At 34.1% G+C, this 20,516-nt stretch overlaps 1 protein-coding gene across 1 annotated transcript; it reads right to left on the reverse strand.

The window, feature by feature from the left end:
- Positions 1 to 7,876: 7,876 nt before the first annotated feature.
- On the reverse strand, positions 7,877 to 10,464 carry LOC131612814 (probable protein phosphatase 2C 34). Its single transcript, XM_058884562.1, has 6 exons — positions 10,278 to 10,464; positions 9,589 to 9,868; positions 9,067 to 9,387; positions 8,708 to 8,831; positions 8,393 to 8,616; positions 7,877 to 8,209 (listed from the first exon to the last, which is right to left on the reverse strand). Exons 2-6 carry the CDS (start codon positions 9,829 to 9,831, stop codon positions 7,997 to 7,999), a joined length of 1,125 nt encoding a protein of 374 aa, XP_058740545.1. The 5' UTR covers positions 9,832 to 9,868; positions 10,278 to 10,464; the 3' UTR covers positions 7,877 to 7,996.
- Between the last annotated feature and the right edge of the window lie 10,052 nt (positions 10,465 to 20,516).

Raw genomic sequence — 20,516 nt, forward strand, 5'->3', positions numbered from 1 at the left:
CCTCCTTTCAGAGTCAAAGTCTATCAGCCATTGTTTGTTTCCAGTCAAGTGATTTGAACACCCAGTGTCCATATACCACCATTCTAACGAACATCTTTTGTCCGACTCTGAAGCCATCAATAGCACAGGTTCATCATCTGATCCTTCTCTGGCTATATTTGCTTCTTCTGATCTCCTTCCTTTGTTTGCCAAACAGTCTCTAGCAAAATGGCCAAACTGTTTGCAACAGTAACATTGAACTTTCTTCTTATCCTTTCCCTTTTGATATCTCTTCTCATCAGAAGTTGAGGCTTCCTTCTGGAATCTATCACCACGTCTATGCTTCTGGTCCTTCTTGACAAAAGAAGCCTTCAGAGCTTGCTCAATTTCTCTCTCAGAAGTTCTCTCAGTCAGATGCAACTCTTGTGCTTCTAAACTGCTTTGTAACTCTTCTATTCTCATGGTTTCCAGATCTTTAGAATGTTCAATGGATACAACAATATAATCAAATTGAGGAGTAAGTGACCTCAATATCTTCTCTATGATTACTTGTTCAGAAAGAGTTTCTCCACAAGCCTTCATCTCATTAGTGATCACAATCACTCTAGAGATATACTCAGAGACTTTCTCATTGTTCTTCATGTTGAGATTCTCATATTGCTTTCTCAGGGATTGAAGCTTCACCTTCTTCACTGATACGTCACCACCGTAACACCTGACCAGTATATCCCACGCCTCCTTTGACGTCATAGAATCAACAATCTTCTCAAACACATTCACATCCACACACTGATGGATGAAGAACAACGCCTTTTGGTCTCTCTTCTTCGTCTCTCTCTGCGCCTCTCTTTGTTCTTCTGTTGCATCCGCTGCAACCGGAATATATCCTCCAGTGACAAGATCTAGAACATCTTGAGCACCAAATAATACACGCATTTGAATCATCCATCTATTCCAGTTTTTACCATCAAGAACTGGAAGTTTGGTATTCAAGTTGCTTCCACTCATCTTTAAACTTGTGCAGACAAAAACAGATTTCACTCACACTCACACAGTGTTTCCCAACCCACAAACAATCAAGAAAAAATGTGATTCAACACAACTTTGTTTCCCAGAAACAAAATCAATCACACAGTCACATAAACTCACGTTCACTCGTGTTTCCCTGTGTTTGGAACCGGAGCTCTAGATACCAATTGTTGGTGCACAATGAATAAAGATGGTGACAAAGAGAATAATAGAATATCGACGCAAAAGAGATGAGAGAATAAATGTTGTATTCTTCTGTTAATGATAGCTATTACAAGGCTATTTATAAGAAAAGAAAATCTTGCCACATAAGCCCTAAAACAGTAAACTTAGTGAACAATTCTAAGGTACAAACAGTACAGTACTACAAAAATACTAAAGTACTCTTACTACTAAACAGCTAAGCTAATGGGACCCAGATAACATCTTCTGGTCAATACTATCTTCTGAGTAACCATCAGAAGATCAGTCCATCTTCTGAATATTGAATTACTCTTCAATAATTTGAAATCGTTTATTCCATTCTCCAATGATGAATTTGTTCGTAGATATTAAAAGAAATTGACAACATATACATTAATTTTTTTATTCCTTTGCTAACTAATTTTTGTATATTTTATAACTTGATCTTTGTTGATTAATAAGAAGATAATTGTAATTTGCTGTCAAGAAAAAAAAGAAGATAATAGTAATTAAAAGTGTTGGACGGTGTTGGTCCATCTAAGAAACCATTCAATGACGAAGGCAAAATTTAACAAAACTAAAAGTTATCGTTGCATGACATACTCTGCTAACACTATTGGCTTATTAATATTTTCTAATAAAAACATTAATAGTTAATGTAATTAATGTAAATATTTTATACATGAATATTGTCAAATTGTCGTTGGGGTATTGATGTGATTAACTCTAACATATCATTTTTTTTAATGAATTAATTGTAAAATGTTTATGCTTTTTAATTTGTTCAAAAATATATATAACAACAACGGAGAGAATTTTTTTATTTTTTTTGCAAAATAACTTAACTTTTTTCTTAATAATAATATTATGATTTATTTAGATGATATTACACCTATAGTAATTGCTAGGAGACGTCCTTCATTTTGGTGATAATATTTTTTAAAATATTTTAATTTATTATCGTCAAGAAAATATATTTTGATTCATTAGACACAATAATATCAGAATATGCATAATGGAATATTACGCACATGCCAATAATATAATAAGGGTTACCAGAGCCGTCTCAAACTTTTGAGAGGCCCTGTGTAAGAAGCTGGAGTTATCTTTAATTGAGTTGTGAAAATTTGTTATGGAACCTTATTTACACGTAAATTAGTAGTAGAATATATAACTGGGGCCCTTTTTGTTATGGCTTAAATGTGAGGCCCTGTGCTGTAGGTCGTCTTGCACACCCTCAAAGACGGCCCTGAGGGTTACAAAAATGGTCAAATTCGTACTCAATAATCAGAAGTTTTCTACCTAGCCATATATTTAAACATGTTTAAATTACGATATATATGAGTTTGGAATTATTTTTTAAATAAGTTTGGGGTTTTATTATTAATAAAACGTGAATGGCTTAACTTCCTATATGTAGGGTAAAAACACATGTCAACTAAAATATTCTCAACAATACAAGTTTTATTATTGTTATTGTGTTTTCAACAACCTATTGGGGTAAAAATAGATAATTATAACTATTGTTGGAACTTGCAAGTTAGTTAAAATATAAATTTAATTGGAATACACCAATACTGTCATTTAATCAACACGGTTAGATTTGTATTAAAAATTGACTTTTATTTTAATTATTGATAAAGTAATATCTATTAGTGTTTTTACACTGATAGGTGCATAACAATTAATCTTTTAAAATATTAGGTTAATTCAAACCAGAGAAATGCTGTCTATTTCGAAGCTTAAATTAACGAATCGTAAGAATTACACTAACTATATTTATCATATTTTTGTAAATAGTCAAATTTATATATTTTTAAAGTTATTATTTTGCTCACTATATATTTTGTTTTGTAAGATATATATTTTTTATGAATTTAATTGGAATGTACTGACGTTGTAAAGAAATTTTACATTGTCAATAAGTTATAACTATTAAATTTTTATAAAAATTTGATTTTTTTTAAAATCACATATAAAACATTATTTGTGAATGATTATGATGTATTAACTGTGTAATGCACAACAATTATTCTATTTTTTAAAATTTATTTTGATTATACCCATTCTTCAAACAATTATGTTAAAAAAATCTGGTCTATTATCTATTGCTCTTTAATTTTGTAAAAGAGTGTTAAATAAGAATATCTTTTATTGTTTTAAACTATTAAACAAAAAATATATTAAATAAAAAATACGTAAATAAAATAAAGATAACAATATAAACGTAAAAAGTTGTTTGTCTGTTTGATTATGTATTTTTTATTGTTTTTAGAAGTCTTGTGTAGGTTAGCTGCATTTTAACCATGATAATATATTTTGAAGTCCTATTTAACCACAATTTAACAATTAAAAATTTAAGTTTTATGCGGTAGCCTATCTTATACGCTCTCAAAGATCATTATTATTATTTTTTGTTTTGTTTTAACCATTAAAATATATCATGTAACATCCTTTGGTTTTCTATTTTCATTGGATTGGATAGTTTATTCCCTAATCTTTAGTGCCATGTCATATCTCATTTACTGGAAAAAAACTATTAAAAAATACATGATGAAGTTTTTAATAAGGAATCCCAAAGGAGGAGTAACTCGACACAAGGCAAGACTTGTGACTAAAGGATTACTTCAGAAATAAGAAATCGACTTCGATGAAGTTTTTGCACCTGTTTCTAGGATCGAAACAATCAGGTTGCTTGTTGGTCTAACAAACATGAACAATTAGAATATATGTTAGATGGATGTGAAATGTGCATTTCTGAATGATCCATTCGGTGAAGAAGTTTATGTTGCACAACTAGATGGATTTTTGAAACAAGGCGAAGAAAGAAAGGTGTACATGCTGCATAAAGCCCTGTATGGACTCAAACAAACTCCAAGAGCTTCGAATGAGAAGATAGATAGTTTCCTAAGGGAGAGGGAATTTGTGAAGTGCACAACTCAACATGGAGTATGTATGTAAGGAAAACCAAGAGTGAATTGCTTATACTATGTTTCTATGTCGATGACTTGTTGATAACAGGTAGCAACAAGAAAGAGATCGAAGACTTTAAAGGTGATCTTAGCAAGGAATTCGAAATGTCTGACCTTGGAGACATTTCATATTTCCTTGGCATCGAATTCTACAAGAGTAGTAGAGGCTTGATGATGCATCAAAGAAGATATGCAAGTGAAATACTCAAGAAATTTGAGATGGAAGAATGCAACTCGACTTCGACACATGTTGAACCAAGACTGCAACTGTCAAAAGACTGAGATGAAGAAGATATCGAACCAACACAATACAGAAGACTTATTGGGTCATTAAGATACCTTTGTCACACGAGGCCTAATCTAGTATACACTGTGGGTATGGTGAGTAGATTCATGCAGATGCCAAAGGCATCACATCTACCAGGACGAAGAGGATACTAAGGTATTTGAAAGGAACTCTCGAATATGGCATTTTGTTTCCTGCAGATGATGAAAAAAAAAATGTAAGCTAGTATGTTACACCAATTCAAGCTAGTGTAGTGATGCTAAGGATCGAAAATCCACAATAGGTTATGCGTTTATGTTAGGTGGTGTACCAATTGCTTAGAGTTCGAGAAAATAGCCAGTAGTAGCATTGTCGTCATGTGAAGAAGAATACATAGTTGTTTCTCTTTGTGAATTTCCAGCAACATGGATGGTGAATATGGTCGAAGAGATTACAACAAAGGATCACAGAGCAATTACCATGAAGATTGACAACATGTCTACTATCAATCTAGAAAAGAATCTGATAGCACACAGACGAAGCAAGCACATCAAAATAAGGTTCCATTATCTTCGAGAGCAGGTAGCTAAAGTAAAACTGAACTTAGAATATTGCAAAACTGAGAATCAGATTGCAAACATCGTGTTGAAAGGAGTATAGGTCGAAGTGTGTAATAAATTAAGATTTATGATGAATGTAGATAGCTTAGACACAATGAATTAGGCGGTGTTTTGAGATTTTAATTCCTTGTGTTGAAGCAGGTTGCTCGACAGAAACAAGGTCGTGTCGAAATAACCTAGTGTGTGTCAAATTCGTAGTTTTCGAAATATCGAAGGAGTTTCCTCAACAAGATTTTGACTTAGGCCTATTTTTTGTAGTTAACATAATTAGGTATTTTTGGGCTTTGTATTTTGGGTTTTGCTTAGGGAGCAAGCAAATCCTAAATTAGTAAATAGGGAGTAACCCATATTATTATATATTAAATTGAACACTTGTAGTTGCAAATAAATTTCAGCTTGGAAGTAGAGAGAAACTCTGAAGGAAATTCATCTTCTTTCCATATTTTGTTCAAACCCAATTTCTCTTTCTTCTCAAATTCATCTTTTCCTCTCTTCTTAAATTAACAATTGTTGCGTAGAATCAACTTGTAATCAAGGTTGGTTGAATCACTCAAGTGAAGAGTGAAGAATGAGAGAGAATTCGATCGGTGTGATTGAATCTTGTTCATCAAGATTGATTATGAAATTTCCATAGATTTGGTGTAATTCAAACAAAATGCCATTTTTGTCACATCATGTTTAAGAAGTCCTTTTATGAGACTTGGTTCCCAAGTATTCTTTGTATCCTTATTCGAGTCCTCATTTGGTGTATCCTCATCTGGTGTATCCCAATGCTTCCTTTAATAGTGGTTTAATGTACTTGTGTTTCAAGAACCTATCTTAACTTGATATACTTCAATATGCACAAGAATCATTAGTTAGCTTTAATAATTAAAAATGTTTTATTATCCTCAAAATAATGTAGAATATATTTTAACGGGACTCGGCTTTACAAGTTTCACACTGAAAGTGATTAACGTTCTTCCATATTTAATCACTTTGCCCTTCTCAAATATCGTGCTTGAGGCAATGTAGGCTGAAAAAATTCTGAATGAGTCTTAGAAGGGAATGCCCCATAACTCAATAAATTCAAGGATTAATACATATTTTCGCCCTTGCCATATGGGCTTGGTTTGAAAAACCCCCTGCCAAAAAAAAGTTGCAAGAATGGCCTCAACAAATTTCAAAAGTTTCATTTTGGCCCTTTATCAGGCCACATCATCAAAAGTCTGATGTGACAATTTTTTAATTTTTATTATTTTTAATGACGTGGATGGCTTAGTTGGCATTTTTATTATTATTTTTTATTTTAATTCTATGTGGCATTTTTTATTATTATTTTATTATTTGATTGTTAAAAGGTTAAATTATGAAAGTTTAAAATTTGTCCCCATGACCAAAGGGTAAAGATCCTCTAACTTTAAGGAGGGAAAGTTAGAGTGACTTTAGGCAATATTTGTATGATATAAGGGAGATGGTGATATTAACTTTGTAGGGAAAAATTAGTGAGAGAAAGTATATCAAGTGAGAGATAGAGATAAAGTTAGGAAAAGGTAGAGAAGGGGAAGTTAGAGGGTCCATGCCCATGACCAAAGGATTGCAAGGGGCGCCCAATGTAATAGAGTGCTTTCCGGATGATCGAATGACTCCAAAAATTAACACGGATCTTTTCAGCATGCTTTGACCTCACTCACACGTTTTCCGGAAAACTTCCCAGAAGGTCACCCATCCCAGAATTGCTCCAAGTCAAGCATGCTTAACTATGGAGTTCTTATGGAACAAGCTACCGAAAAGAAGATGCTTCTTGTTGGTATAGGTAGTACCCATCAATCCTTATAAGCTTTCCTTCAACCATGCAGTCCCATACCTGCACGGCCTCAGGATCCCTCTCATTCCGATGTGGCGACCACCCTCGCCCTCTTCGGCCTCAGGTGTTAAAATTTGTCTTCCATGAGTGTTTAACCCATGACCAAAGGGTTGCAAGGGACGCCCACCAACCACCAAGCCACATCAGACTATTGCCATCCGTTTATGATCTGGATAGACTACAGTTGAAGAATGACTGCTGGAATGTCGTATGGCTCGTTGAAAAACAAATGTATTTTTCGGTGAAGACTTAGATGTATGCTTTTTGTGTTGAAATACATTCCGAATGAGTGACCAACCAGGTTTTGTCTATTTAGAATTTCCCACCATGGAATCATCTTCATGTTTTTCAAATGGTACCATGGCAAGAGGGTTTTCTGTTTCACAATCATCAAGTAACAACTTCCCTTGATTATATTCATTTTCAAAAATTTTATATTCAGTAGATCAAAAGGCCCACCACAAAACTTCAAATATGAACATAGGTGAGAAAAAAGAAAATTGAGTAGAAAGTGGTTTTAGGGTTTAATTGAAATAATGTAAATAACAGATGCAGTTGGCTTGGTGGTTGGTGGGCGCCCCCTGAAACCCTTTGGTCATGGGTTCAACACTCATGGCAGAGGTGAAAATAGGTATTAACCCTAAATTCAAAGGTGTTATAAATGGTGCTCAACTTGAACTTAGGTCACCCGATCCAAAGTCATATCCATCACAAACCAAACGCCTCAATACCTGAACGACGAGGTATGAACTCATCTGGAAGGTAAGGGAAGACCACTTACTTCCCTTAGTCCGGTATACGCACCCTCTTGCCATCGCACATGCGAGCAAGGTTATCATCATCAATGTACTTTTCGCAATTACATTACTTTATAAAGGTTTTCTTGTTAGAATGTTTTACATAGAATTTTGGATTCGAACCCGAATCACCACATTTTAAACTAAAAAAGATAAAAAATATGAGTGATGTTGAAAAGATACTGTAAGAGAAAAATAAGAGAACATGAGATTGCAATTTCTTTATCATTCTACCTTAACTGGACCAAGGTTACATCAATCCAACATCATCAAATATGGCTTCACTAGCCATTTTACATGACACTCTATTTAAAAGTTTCAATTGTGCTAACTTCCTCAGAACAAAGAGAAGAATGAAAAAACAGACAAATAGCTGAAATATCATCAATAGCAATGCCCCTTCTCTTACGTTTCCATGCATGAACTGCACATTGCACCAAACATTTTGCCGATTTTGCTTTGTCTTCTGTTGAAGATACAATATCTACCGCTTCTTGATTCGATATCACATCCCAAACCTGCATGACAAAACAAATTCAACCATGATCTAAAACTCTCATTGGTTCAATCTACTGAATTTAAATAGGCCAAATGCATCTCGTTATCGTCACTTATGTTTTGCGTTAATAACGTTTTGGCAAAACATAAAAAACGAAATGATGCATTTGATCACGAAACTTATAGGACACGTAACGCCTTACCCCGTCCGATGCAAGAATAACAAATTGATCTTTACTGCTTATATTCCTTTGAGTAACTTCAGGCACTGAAATAAGACCATATTCTTTAAGACAATAATCACCAAAAGCTCTTGACATGGCAAGTCCCGGAGATTCTACGTCTGGTAACCATACCCTATGCACACCGGGTTCGTCCTCTAAACAGAACACGCGTCCTTGACACTGAGTTATTCTCTCTGCTTCTTCTGCAAAGATGCTATTATAGTATAGTGAGAAGAAGCTAAGACAATTTTTAGTTATAATGATTAGAGATGAAGCGAAAACAAGAGTACTAACGAGGTAAATTCGGCTTGAAATCAACTGTTAGTTGAACTGCTACTAAACTTCCATCATCATCATCTGATGTTGTAGCTAATACCGCACGAGAATCGCCAACATTTGCTATGATTATTGTTTCACCCTGCATCACATTATAGAATATATTGGTTGGTCTATTAGTACTAGAATAGAATAGAATCATTGCCGCGTGATCAAATGCGGATCCAGATTCTGTGACATTGAGCCTATAGATCAATTGGATTACATTATAAGTTCAGTAAAATATGCGCCTTATTATATAAGTCGGCTGAACAAGATCAACAATCGAGATTGTCAAAAACATAAACATGCGCCTGCGTGAATCCAACTATATTTACCTGTCTAACAATTGAGAGGGCGGTTGTTCCACTGTGAAACGAATCAAACTTTCGACAATGTTCGAGTTCTTGATCGATGGAAGCACAAGTTTTCAAGTAAGAGTGTTTCCATATATTGAATTTTTGTTGCTTGTTGTCTGGAATTTCCTTTACATGATCATTATCAAGTGATGATGAAGATTGTGCAGCAAGTGTCTCTTGCCAATTGCATAGCAAAGATCTTGGCATTGACTCTCTTACCCTTTTCGCCACAAAATGACCCCATGGTCCATGTCCATCAAATATTCCACAGAATATCATGTCATCTTGGCATCCAAATTCCTATAATTAATCATCAACATAAACATTTAATAGACTCAAATCGAAAAACCGAACCGTGACTACCAGGGTTTGAATCCTGGTGACTGCGTTCATCCTGGCAATATCGGTTTCTGCCAGTTGAGCTAGGATTTACGGACCAAACAACCGCTTATACATTAACAAAAAAGAGCTTTTTAACTAAATTTAATTTTTTGTGCATACCTCCCAAACTATGCAACAATCTTGGTTGGTTCCTTTCTGGCCTCTTTTGGAGAAAACTGAGGCAAAGTTATTTGAACCATCAACACTAACAACACCAGAGCTACACAAAATCAAATCATTTTTCTTAGCTTCTTTGGCCATTTCTTCAACCGCTTCTCTCCTTTCACATCTCACAGAATTCCCTCCTTTCCTTAATGAAAATGACTTGGCCAAACCATTGAACATAGAGGATAAATGCCCCATCCAAATCTCAATTTTTGTGATATATAGTATTCAAAATCTACACAAAAGATATATATAGAAGAAAAAAAAAAGTAGCAGGTAAGAAATTGTTGAAAAAACAAGACATTAATTTATGTAGTTTTATTCTTGGCTTTTGTCTGAAATAAATATAACATGTTAAGCAAGTTGAGAATGGCGTGACTTAACATGAAGACAGTTTCTGACTCAGAATCTCAGAATTTAATAATGAAGAAAAAACATTGAATCATGAGTTGAATTTCAGGAATTATTCACTGTGCAGAAAAAAAGAATGAATATAGAAATCTGAAAAAGGTAGTAACTGTTTAAATCAAGTTGAGAGAAAAAAAAAAGAACAGTTTAATAAAGCTTTGTTAGATTCAGTAGTGGCATAATTGAGTAGAATTAACGAGAAATTGATGAAAGATGTAAAGATAAGGAATAGAGACCTTAGAGAAGATGAATCTGAGAGAGGAACAAATGTTGGAACAGGAACATGTGTCGACAAGGTAAGCTGAGAAAACGAGAATCCATAATTATGATGACTTTAGTTTTGTTTTGGTTTGGTTTTTTTCTACTGTTAATGTATGGCCTACGGAGGAGAAGGAAACAAAGACATATTAATAATAATAATAATAATTTTGATTTTTGGATCTTATAATTATTGCAAAGGAACTATATATAAGTAAATAAATAATATAAAAAATAGATAAATATCTTGTATAACGATCTCTTTCATGTTCATCTTGTGATATCATAGTCAAGTTTCTTGGCTCAAAAAGGGTTACGTGGCTTGTTTTGTTTTTACCAAAAATAGGTAACACATCACCGTAAAAAAACGTTGATGTATGTCTATATACAATGTTGTTGTTGTTGTTGGCGTATGTTACTAAATTTTGCCTAAAAAAATAGGGTGCTATGATTCCCGGATCCAAAAGTAACGACTTATGGTATGACTTATGAGTATATGAGATATGTATAGATATTGGTACTAGCCTACTAGGTGATATTCATATAGATGTATTTTAGAAGTATCAAAATTAGTTATTTTATTTTAAGACAAATATTTTATTCAATGTGTTTATAGTATTGATTAAATATAATTCGAATATACTATTAAATATGTTTATTAAATAAGTAATATAACAAAGATAAATAGTTAACTATAATTCTTATATTTATTAGTGAAAAATATTTTTTTTTTTTAATTTATCAATCTTCTTATATTTATAAGATATAAATGTTTGTCTCGTATATTTTATATATTTGTATTAGCAAATAATTATCATATTTTTTTAGTATATTTTCTTTAAATTTAAATGCAAATGCAACACTTTAAATATATTAAATAAAAAAATATAGTATTAAAGATTAGGGAATAAAGTACCTAACCTTATAAAAATAGAAAGCGAACAATCTACCCAAGTATTTGGGCTCGATTGGTAAACAAGTTCTTACTAAGAAACAAATGTTTGAGAAATATCAAGTTTGATTTTTGATGAAAACAATGCTTGGTCAGAGTCATGACCCCTCGACATGAATTCTGAATTACTAGAGTCTCATTCTTCTAGAAACCATATTGCAAAAGAAAAAAATAGAGCTAACAACCTAAAAGGACAATCCATGAAATTCAAATGAGTAAAGAACCAAATAAACAAATATAAATTGAGAACCAACCATCTATGAACCACAAAATTGATGTATGAGCTGACTAGCACAAAATACAGGTTTTAAAAATGGCGAATGAAATTGCGTAAAAAAAGCGAATGAACTTAACCGCTGATATGGTGAAGAATCTTTTAACCAACAATTCAATGACGAGGAAAAATCAATCACAACCATTTCTATGCAAATAACTTGAGGCACCGAAACTAGGAATCAACTTCTCCAGATCCAGATCGAATCGAGAAATCTAAAACTGCAAGAGTAATGAACCCATGCTTCACAAATTTAACCCAAGATGTTCCTCTGCAAACTCAAATCCAAAATTCAGTAACCACACACAGAAATATGGAAGCTACCCAAAAAGCTAGATCGAACAAAAATTGCATCGCACAAAAGTACTAGATCTAAAGGTCGGGTTATTTGAAGACAATCTCATACAATTTTGTTGGACTTTCCGTTTTAATTACGGTTCGCCCCTAGTCGTCTTAATTGCGACAATTTGACTTTTCTCATGGCAGCTCTAACACCTTATTTGTGTTTTTCCTGAAGGGGTGGATTTAGTCCCACATTGCTTAGATATTTGGCCTGTATTGTGTTTATATGTGTAGGAAATCCTCACCTTACAATCCGGTTTTGTAGGAATAAGTTAGGCCCAACCTAAGTTCTGAGATGGTATTAGAGTCTAACCAAGATCCATTGTTGGGCTTCCCCCATCGCCTACGCTTCGAGCTCCTTGAGGCCCAAGCGTGAAGGGGTGTGTTGGATTTTTCGCCTAAATTGAGGTACGCCCTTAGTCGCCTTAATTGCGGCACTTTGGCTTGACTCATTGCAGCCCTAACACCTTCATTGTGTCGGCTTTGAAGATATGGATTTAGTCCCACAATACTTAGAGATATGGCATGGGTTGTGTTTATAAATGGAGACAATTCTCACCGTACAACCCGGTTTTGTAGGGATGATTTAGGCCCAATTAAAATTCTGAGAAATTTCATAAGCATGTCCAATAAACCAAGATCACTGTAAAAGTCACACAACCAATGAAGAAAATCTAACAGGTTTTTCAATAAAATAAAAAATGAGCTGATCCCTCCACCAAAGTTAGCGTCAGATAGCCGTTAAGAGGAACCAAAAACACATTAAACCCTGAATCTTCATACCAAACAAAAAAACCAATTGTAAATACCACAACAGTTGAGGTTGTGACTGCCGCCAACATGTAAAGAACCACCAACCCAAAACATAACTTGGGTGATTTGGTCCTCAAATCGAAAACAAGCTAGTTGATTACAAAGACAACAAAATACAAGTTATTTAAATCTTTTTCAAATCTTATAAAATTTGCAAGAGTAAGGGAGCCGTAAGAATTCGTCATGGTTTAATAAAACTAAATAATTTGGTATGAATTTTCTTGCATTCCTTATTTGTATAGTCACTAACTAACATTCTAAGAAAACAGTCCATGTGTAAATTGAAAAGAAAAAAAAAAGAGAAATGTCTGATAAAAGCAATGAGAAAAACAAACAAAATGTGTCATGTGTTCCAAGTGCAAAAAAAAAAGTGGGGATTTTTTTTCACCCTTATACGTGATCCTCCACCACCGTGAAAAGTCACAACTGATCCTAGTGTTCAGAGATGCATCTCTATACGCATTTTTTTATACATTTCTTAAAGAAAACTGATGAAGCACCTATATTTTCAAAAATTAAATTCGGAGATACATCTCTGTATGCATAAAAAGTGATACTCGAGATACGTCTCTGTAAACACCATTAATTCAAAATTCAGTGGGTGGTCCGGAGATGCATCTCCAAATGCTTTTGTTGCATATACCCGCACCAAGACCCTTTCCTCTTCCTCCTTCATTTTCTAGAAAGTACTCCAAAAATACTATTTGAGCTCTCACATCCATTCAAGCTTCTCATCCATTAAATCTTTTATTATTAAATCTCTTTCTCATCCATTCAAGCTTCTCTTTCTCATCCATTTTATTTGGTAAGTTTTCCAAATTCTTTCTTTTTTGTATTTTGAATGATAGTAAGTGCTTTAAGTTACATTAGATAGTGATGGAATTGAAATAGGTAGCCTAAATGACATGCATTGATATTTGTTATTAGGTTTAGGGCAACAATGAAATTTTTTCCATGGCTGAGAAAATTGCAACTTTATTCGAAGATGCATCTCTAGATTTTCTCTTTGCCATTTTCGAAGATGTATATTCGGATTTTCGTCGGGCTGAATTTTGGTTGAATTTGTGATGTGACTTTCTGATTTTAACGCATGTGCAGTGGCTGAAAACAACCCTAGCATAATTAGGCATGTCCCTGTATCACAAACCACGTTTGTACAATGTGAGAGAGTCGCAACCAGGATCACGAGGCCATGAGTCGATGATAACTTGTTTGATGGTTTGCAACATCGAGGTTCGCAACCATCTGGTTCTACTTTTCCTAGTCGCATGTCCCATGCCTCTACCTCACGGGGCCACATTCCTCAGATGTTGAAGCAACACCTAAATCCCGGGAGGAACCTCTTGTTGATGCCCCTTTAGAGATTTATCCGAGACCTATTTGACATCTCATTACGTCATCTCTATGCAGACCATGCTGCTAGGCATATCTGGAAAGGAAAGGCCCCTTTAGTATCGTAGGGCGTTAGCTACTTGTTAGCAGGCTTATGTTGACAACAAAATACAAGTTAGTTAAATCTTTTTCAAATCTTCTAAAATTTGCAAGAGTGAGGGAGCCGTAAGAATTCGTCATGGTTCAATAAAACTAAATAATTTGGTTTGAATTTTCTTGCATTCCTTATTTGTATAGTCACTAACTAACATTATAAGAAAACAGTCCATGTGTAATTTGAAAAAAAAACGAGAAATGTCTGATAAAAGCAATGAGAAAAACAAACAAAATGTGTCATGTGTTCCAAGTCACAACTGATCTTTGTGTTCAGAGATGCATCTCTATACGCATTTTTTTAGACATTTCTCAAAGAAAATTGATGAAGCACCTATATTTTCAAAAATTAAATCCGAAGATACATCTCTGTATGCATAAAAAGTGATATCGGAGACGCGTCTCTGTAAACACCATTAATTCAAAATTCAGTGGATGGTCCGGAGATGCATCTCCGAATGCTTTTGTTTCATATACCCTCACCAAGACCCTTCCCTCTTCCTCCTTCATTTTTTAAAAAGTACTCCAAAAATACCATTTGAGCTCTCACATCCATTCAAGCTTCTCATCCATTAAATCTTCTATTATTAAACTCTTTCTCATCTATTTTATTTGGTAAGTTTTCAAAATTCTTTCTTTTTTGTATTTTGAATGATAGTAAGTGCTTTAAGGTAGCCTAAATGACATGCATTGATATTTTGTTATGAGGGTTAGGGCAGCAATGGAATTTTTTCCATGGTTGAAAAAATTGCAACTTTATCCGAAGATGCATCTCTAGATTTTCTCTTTGCTATTTTCGGAGATGTATATTCGGATTTTCGTCGAGCTGAATTTTGGTTGAATTTTTTATGCGACTTTCTGGTTTTAACGCATGTGTAGCGGCTGAAAACAACCCTGGCATAATTAGGCTTGGCCTTGTATCCCAAACGTGAGAGAGTCGCAACCAGGATCACGAGGCCATGAGTCGATGATAACTTGTTTGATGGTTTGCAACATCGAGGTCCGGAACCATCTGGTTCTACTTTTCCTAGTCGCATGTCTCATGCCTCTACCTCACGGGGCCAGATTCCTCAGATGTTGAAGCAACACCTAAAGCCCAGGAGGAACCTCTTATTGATGCCCATTTAGAGATTTATCCAAGAGACCTATTTGACACCTCATTACGTCATCTCTATGCAGACCATGGTACTAGGCATGTCTGGAAAGGAAATGCCCCTTTAGTATCGTAGGGTGTTAGCTACTTGTTAGCAGGCTTATGTTGACAACTATATGACATGGTTCTATAGGGTGTCACACACCCTATAATGACTCTTGACGCTCTTGGAAGACCACCTAGGCCAGCTAATCACGAGGTACTTGAGGCTAGGGATGACCACACCGATGACGTGTCAGCGGTTTGTCCGTGTATTGTGTAGAAGGGGAGATCAGGTATAAAGGCATGACATTTTTAGGCTGGAAGTCCCTAGTCGGCCCTCGTAGAAGGCATGATTATCGATTAACGCAATGTCTTGCAGTACATGTGGAGGAGAAGGAGGGGTTAGATATGCCCAATAAGTTTTTGTTTGGCTGTATTATTTGATATTTTTGGAACAACTTATATATGATCGATACATTTTGATAACTATATGATTTTGTTAATAGTTGTGTACTATGTTTGCATCAACTAATGTATATGTTTTTCTTTTGTTTTATGTTCTAAAATGACCTAAAACATGTTGGCCTAAAATGACCTAAAATGTGTGTGCTTAAAAAAAATATCAAATTTAGTGAATAAAAATAAAACAATTGCGTACAGAGGATATTTCGGAGATACATCTCTAAATACGTATAAATAATGTACGAAAATGCATCTCCGAACTATATTTTGTTTTAAATAAAATCGATATCAAAAAGACGAAAAAATTATCTTATTTTAAATATGTTTGAATATATATCTCTAAATGTATTTTGAATTTTTAAAGATGTCCTAAAAATAGAAAAATAGAAAAATAAAGGAAGAGCATTAAAAAAAAGTCATGCATTATATCCGTTACTAGTTTAACGATTTTAAATTATAAAGTTCACATCATTTTGTCAAGTAAATTACTCCCTTTTTCTAAAAATATGTTAGCTCACATCCAAACAAACAAACAAACTTCTTTACATCTTCTTATTGTTATCTTTATTTTATTTACACATTTTTTAATTAAAATTTTAACTAATTTGCAAGTTCCACAATGTTTATAATTATATATTATAACCGCAGTAGGTTGTTGAAAAATCAACAACAATAATAAAACTTGTATTTTTGGGAATATTTTAGTTAAGATGTGTTTTTTCCCCACATATAGGAAGTGAAGCCATTCACGTTTTATTAAATAAAAGCCCAAAATTATTTAAAAATAATTCCAAACTAATATATCTTAATTTAAACATGGTTCAAACTTACATATGGCTAGTTAAAATACTTCTGATTATTAAGTACAAATTTGACCATTTTGTATTATTGGCATATGCGTAATATTCCATGCGTAATATTCTGATATTATTGTGTCTAATGAATCAAAATATATTTTCTTACAGTAGAATGAATCAAAATCTTTTTAAAAAATATTATCCCCAAAATGGACGATGTTTTCTAGCAATTATTATAAGTGTAATATAATCAAATTAAATCATAATATTTTGTAGGTACGATAAAATGATTTTTAATTTTAAAAAAATTAAGTTTCTTTGTCAAATAAAAAAGAAATTTGTCTCCATTGTTATTATATATATTTTTGAACAAATTAAAATGCAAAAATATTTTACAATTAGTTTATCTTAAAAATTGAAATATCAGAGTTAAACGCATTAATTAATACACAAATCAATTTGACAATGTTCATGTATAAAATAAAATATTTACATTAGTTGCATTACTAATTAATATTTTAATTAATAGAAAATATTAATAAGCCTATAGTGTCAGCAGAGTATGTCATGCATCGATAACTTAATTAAGATTGTTAAATTTTTCCTTCGTCATTGAATGGGTTCTTAGATGGACCAACACCGTCCAAAACTTTTAATTATTATTATCTTCTTATTAATCAACAAAAATCAACTTATAAAATATACAAAAATTAGTTGGCAAAAGGAATAAAAAATTAATGTCTACGTTATCAATTTCTTTTTAATATCTGCTAAACCAATTCATCATTGGAGAATGGAATAAACGATTTCAAATTATTAACAAGCAACTATTTTATTGAGTTTTAGTCACATTGATGATTGCAAAAGCAATAGAAAAAAGCTCAAGCAACTTCCATAGTACACCATATCAATATTTCTAAATTTGGTCAAAAGAAAGAGAAAAAAATGGAACATGTAATACTAAGAGCATGGAAAGAAACATGTTATGCTTAATTTTTTAGACACCCCACAAAGTTCATACATCAAATTCAATAGTAAGCATTGCGAAGAAAACGTGAGGAATGGGTACAACCTCATTCAAGTTTGGAACACATAATTCCAACTTCCAATCAAATTTACACCGTTAGATCGAATCAGACAATGATCTTCACAAGATATCAGATTAAGCAGAAGCATTTTTAACCGTCTTTCTTATATAAAGTCAATCATGCACTAAGATTCGGGTGCAATATTCATTCTCACACTTATAGTACTACTTCTCGTTTATTCATTAACTTGGGTGTGTTACCTTGCAGATCTACTCCGCTCTTTCGTACCTGAAACACGCTCCATCGCACTTCGAAGCAACCTCTGCCGTAACCATTAATTCATGGTTAAGAGATGCTTAAGATCATCCAACATTTGCAAGCCAGTTTACGTATGTAAGAGGCTAGTGATCTTCTTAATAGTGTCTATAACTTGGTGCAAAAATAAAATTCACACTTGTGGGCTGAAAGAGTACTTATAATCGAAGAAAACTTACATTACACTCCTCCAAGGGATGATTCTATTTGCAAGGCGGCCTTACCCAACAATTAGAGAGTTGAACTACAATCGGTCCCCGTCGATACCCTCTTCCCATGCAGAGTGATCCCTGGATCGCCGAATCATACCCATCCTCAAGAAAATCCACCAGATATAAGTTTTCATTGTCACTCATCGTCACACTACTCCAAGGAGAGGAAAGGCACGATGTCGAAGCGCAAGTTTCCCAAAAGAAGAGGAATATGTTCTGTTGGCACATCCTCGATAGCATAATCCCAAAATCTCTCGAGAAACCTCCCAAGTTGGACATCTATGATGACTCAGGAGAACCAGATGAACATATCGAGCATGTAAACACAAAACTCAACTACTACCACATTCGGGGGGGTGTGAAATGTAAACTATCATGTTAACCCTCAAAGGAACCGCAATGATGTGGTTCTATGTCCTCCTATACATAAGTATAAACTCTTGGAGGGAACTCTGCGACTCTTTTGTTCCTCAGTCCACTTTTCAGATGTGGCAACGCACTATGATAGCCGCACTTAGTGGAATTTGATAGAAGAAGAAGGAAACCCTATGGGATTACATCAATTGATTTATCAAAGTAACATGAGAAGTGGGGGGGGGGGACAAACAACACATTAAATTGTTTGATATTTAAAAAGGGACTGAGATCATACTATATGTTCTGCAAGAAGCTAGGGCTAGAATGAAGCATGCCGCTTAAATGGCCGAGTAAAAGATGTTGACAGAGGTTGTGGAGCAAGAAACCATGGAAGTCATCGGGTACCGGAGAGAAACAACAATTGTTGTCAGGATGATGGAGAAAGGGGACCTTGAGCCAGGCTCTCATATTATACTACATTGAACACTTCAAGAGAGAAAGCTCTACAAGATTATGCAAATACCAACTTCAAGGAAGCTGGATTAAGAAACCCCTATCCAGTAAACGAATCTGCTAGGATTGACAAAATGTGGTATTTTCATTTTCATAAAATCCATGGCCACAATACCAACGAATGTATTCATTTGAAAGATGAAATCGAATAGTTGATAAAGAAGGGGATGTTCACCTGGTATATCTAAAAGAACAATCGAAAATATGAACGAGAAAGAATGAAATAGCACAAGAGGCGAGACGATTCGCCCATAAATAAATGATCCTATTGCCACAAAAATGGATCTCCCAAGAAATCCATATAGGTGGTAGCAGAGCCAAATGAAAAGAAGGATAGAAGCAGTGAGGAGGGAAAAGACAGAAAGGAGAACACACAAGTAAATCACATACCAAGGAACACGTCCAAAGGCATCGTTAAAAAAATAATCATTGAGTTAATGGAAGTCAATAAAGAATGAGAAATAACTTCTAAGAGGACGCTGGAGAGACCTACTCTCAGGTTCCTTAATAGCAAAAAGGTGGAAGTAATACCAAACTAAATATTTCCATTGATAATAACATCGACTGTGGCTAACTTTGATGTATCTAGAATCGTCATTGACGAGGGGGAGAGGGGGTCTCATGTGACATCATGTATACAAACCTTTTTTAGAAGCTCGAGCTAAAGAGGGAAAAGTTGTCATCATGCAAAGGATTCAACCCATAAGTGTTTAATAACACCGTAACTCTGCCCTGGGGATACACCATACTAATGGTTAGCCCTGGAGAAGAGAAGGACACTAGGATTTTAGATCTGCAATTTTTGTAGTCCCACGTAAAAAGGTTACAATTGCATCCTAGATAGACCCTTCGTGGAAACACTGAACATGATGGCCTCTCTTGTCCACCTATATATGAAAAATCAAAACGTCCATGACAAGTCAGTAATAATTTATCCAATCCAAACGTGGAGGATATAAAAATCTCTACAGCATGACAAAGGTGGATAAGGCAAAGAGAGCACAATGGAGGTCAACATAACTTCCCTCATTAAACAATTGGGAGAGATGGTGGTCTGTAACCAAAAGAATGAATTGGTGCTCCTATCAGAAATTGCATAAACCATTCTAAATTTATGATTTTAAGAGATGTGTGATAATGAAGAATATAGCCGACCATGATACACTGCACTGAAATGCCCGAAGATTAATAAGTAGCGACATAGTTGCTTGGTTAAATATCTATATTTTACATATGTAAAATCTAATTCACATTACTACGTAATATTTCTCATATGGAAATAAATAATATTTTCATAAAAAGTTCTTTATGATAAAAAAGAATACACACGACTAATGTTTGTTGTCATAAACACCATAATTATATTACTAAAATAATCAAAACCCCATAGAGAAAATCGCATAAATAAAGACAACAAAACATGAATTAAAGTGGTGATCATAGCTCACCACCCCTCTTGGTAGTTAGCCAATCTAGAGCACGGGAGATGAATACTCATTGCATCAATCTCGAACCAAGTTAAAACTTGGGGA

Source organism: Vicia villosa, linkage group LG6, assembly GCF_029867415.1.
Source record: "Vicia villosa cultivar HV-30 ecotype Madison, WI linkage group LG6, Vvil1.0, whole genome shotgun sequence".
NCBI lineage: Eukaryota > Viridiplantae > Streptophyta > Magnoliopsida > Fabales > Fabaceae > Vicia > Vicia villosa.

What these genes read in the sequence shown, in the direction of transcription:
- LOC131612814 (XM_058884562.1), bottom strand. Translation starts at nt 9,831, where the DNA reads ATGGGGCATTTATCCTCTATGTTCAATGGTTTGGCCAAGTCATTTTCA. An exon ending in ATTGTTGCATAGTTTGGGAG is followed by an intron (nt 9,388 to 9,588) that starts GTATGCACAAAA and finishes GATTAATTATAG; the next exon opens with GAATTTGGATGCCAAGATGA. An exon ending in TTTCAAGCCGAATTTACCTC is followed by an intron (nt 8,617 to 8,707) that starts GTTAGTACTCTT and finishes GCATCTTTGCAG; the next exon opens with AAGAAGCAGAGAGAATAACT.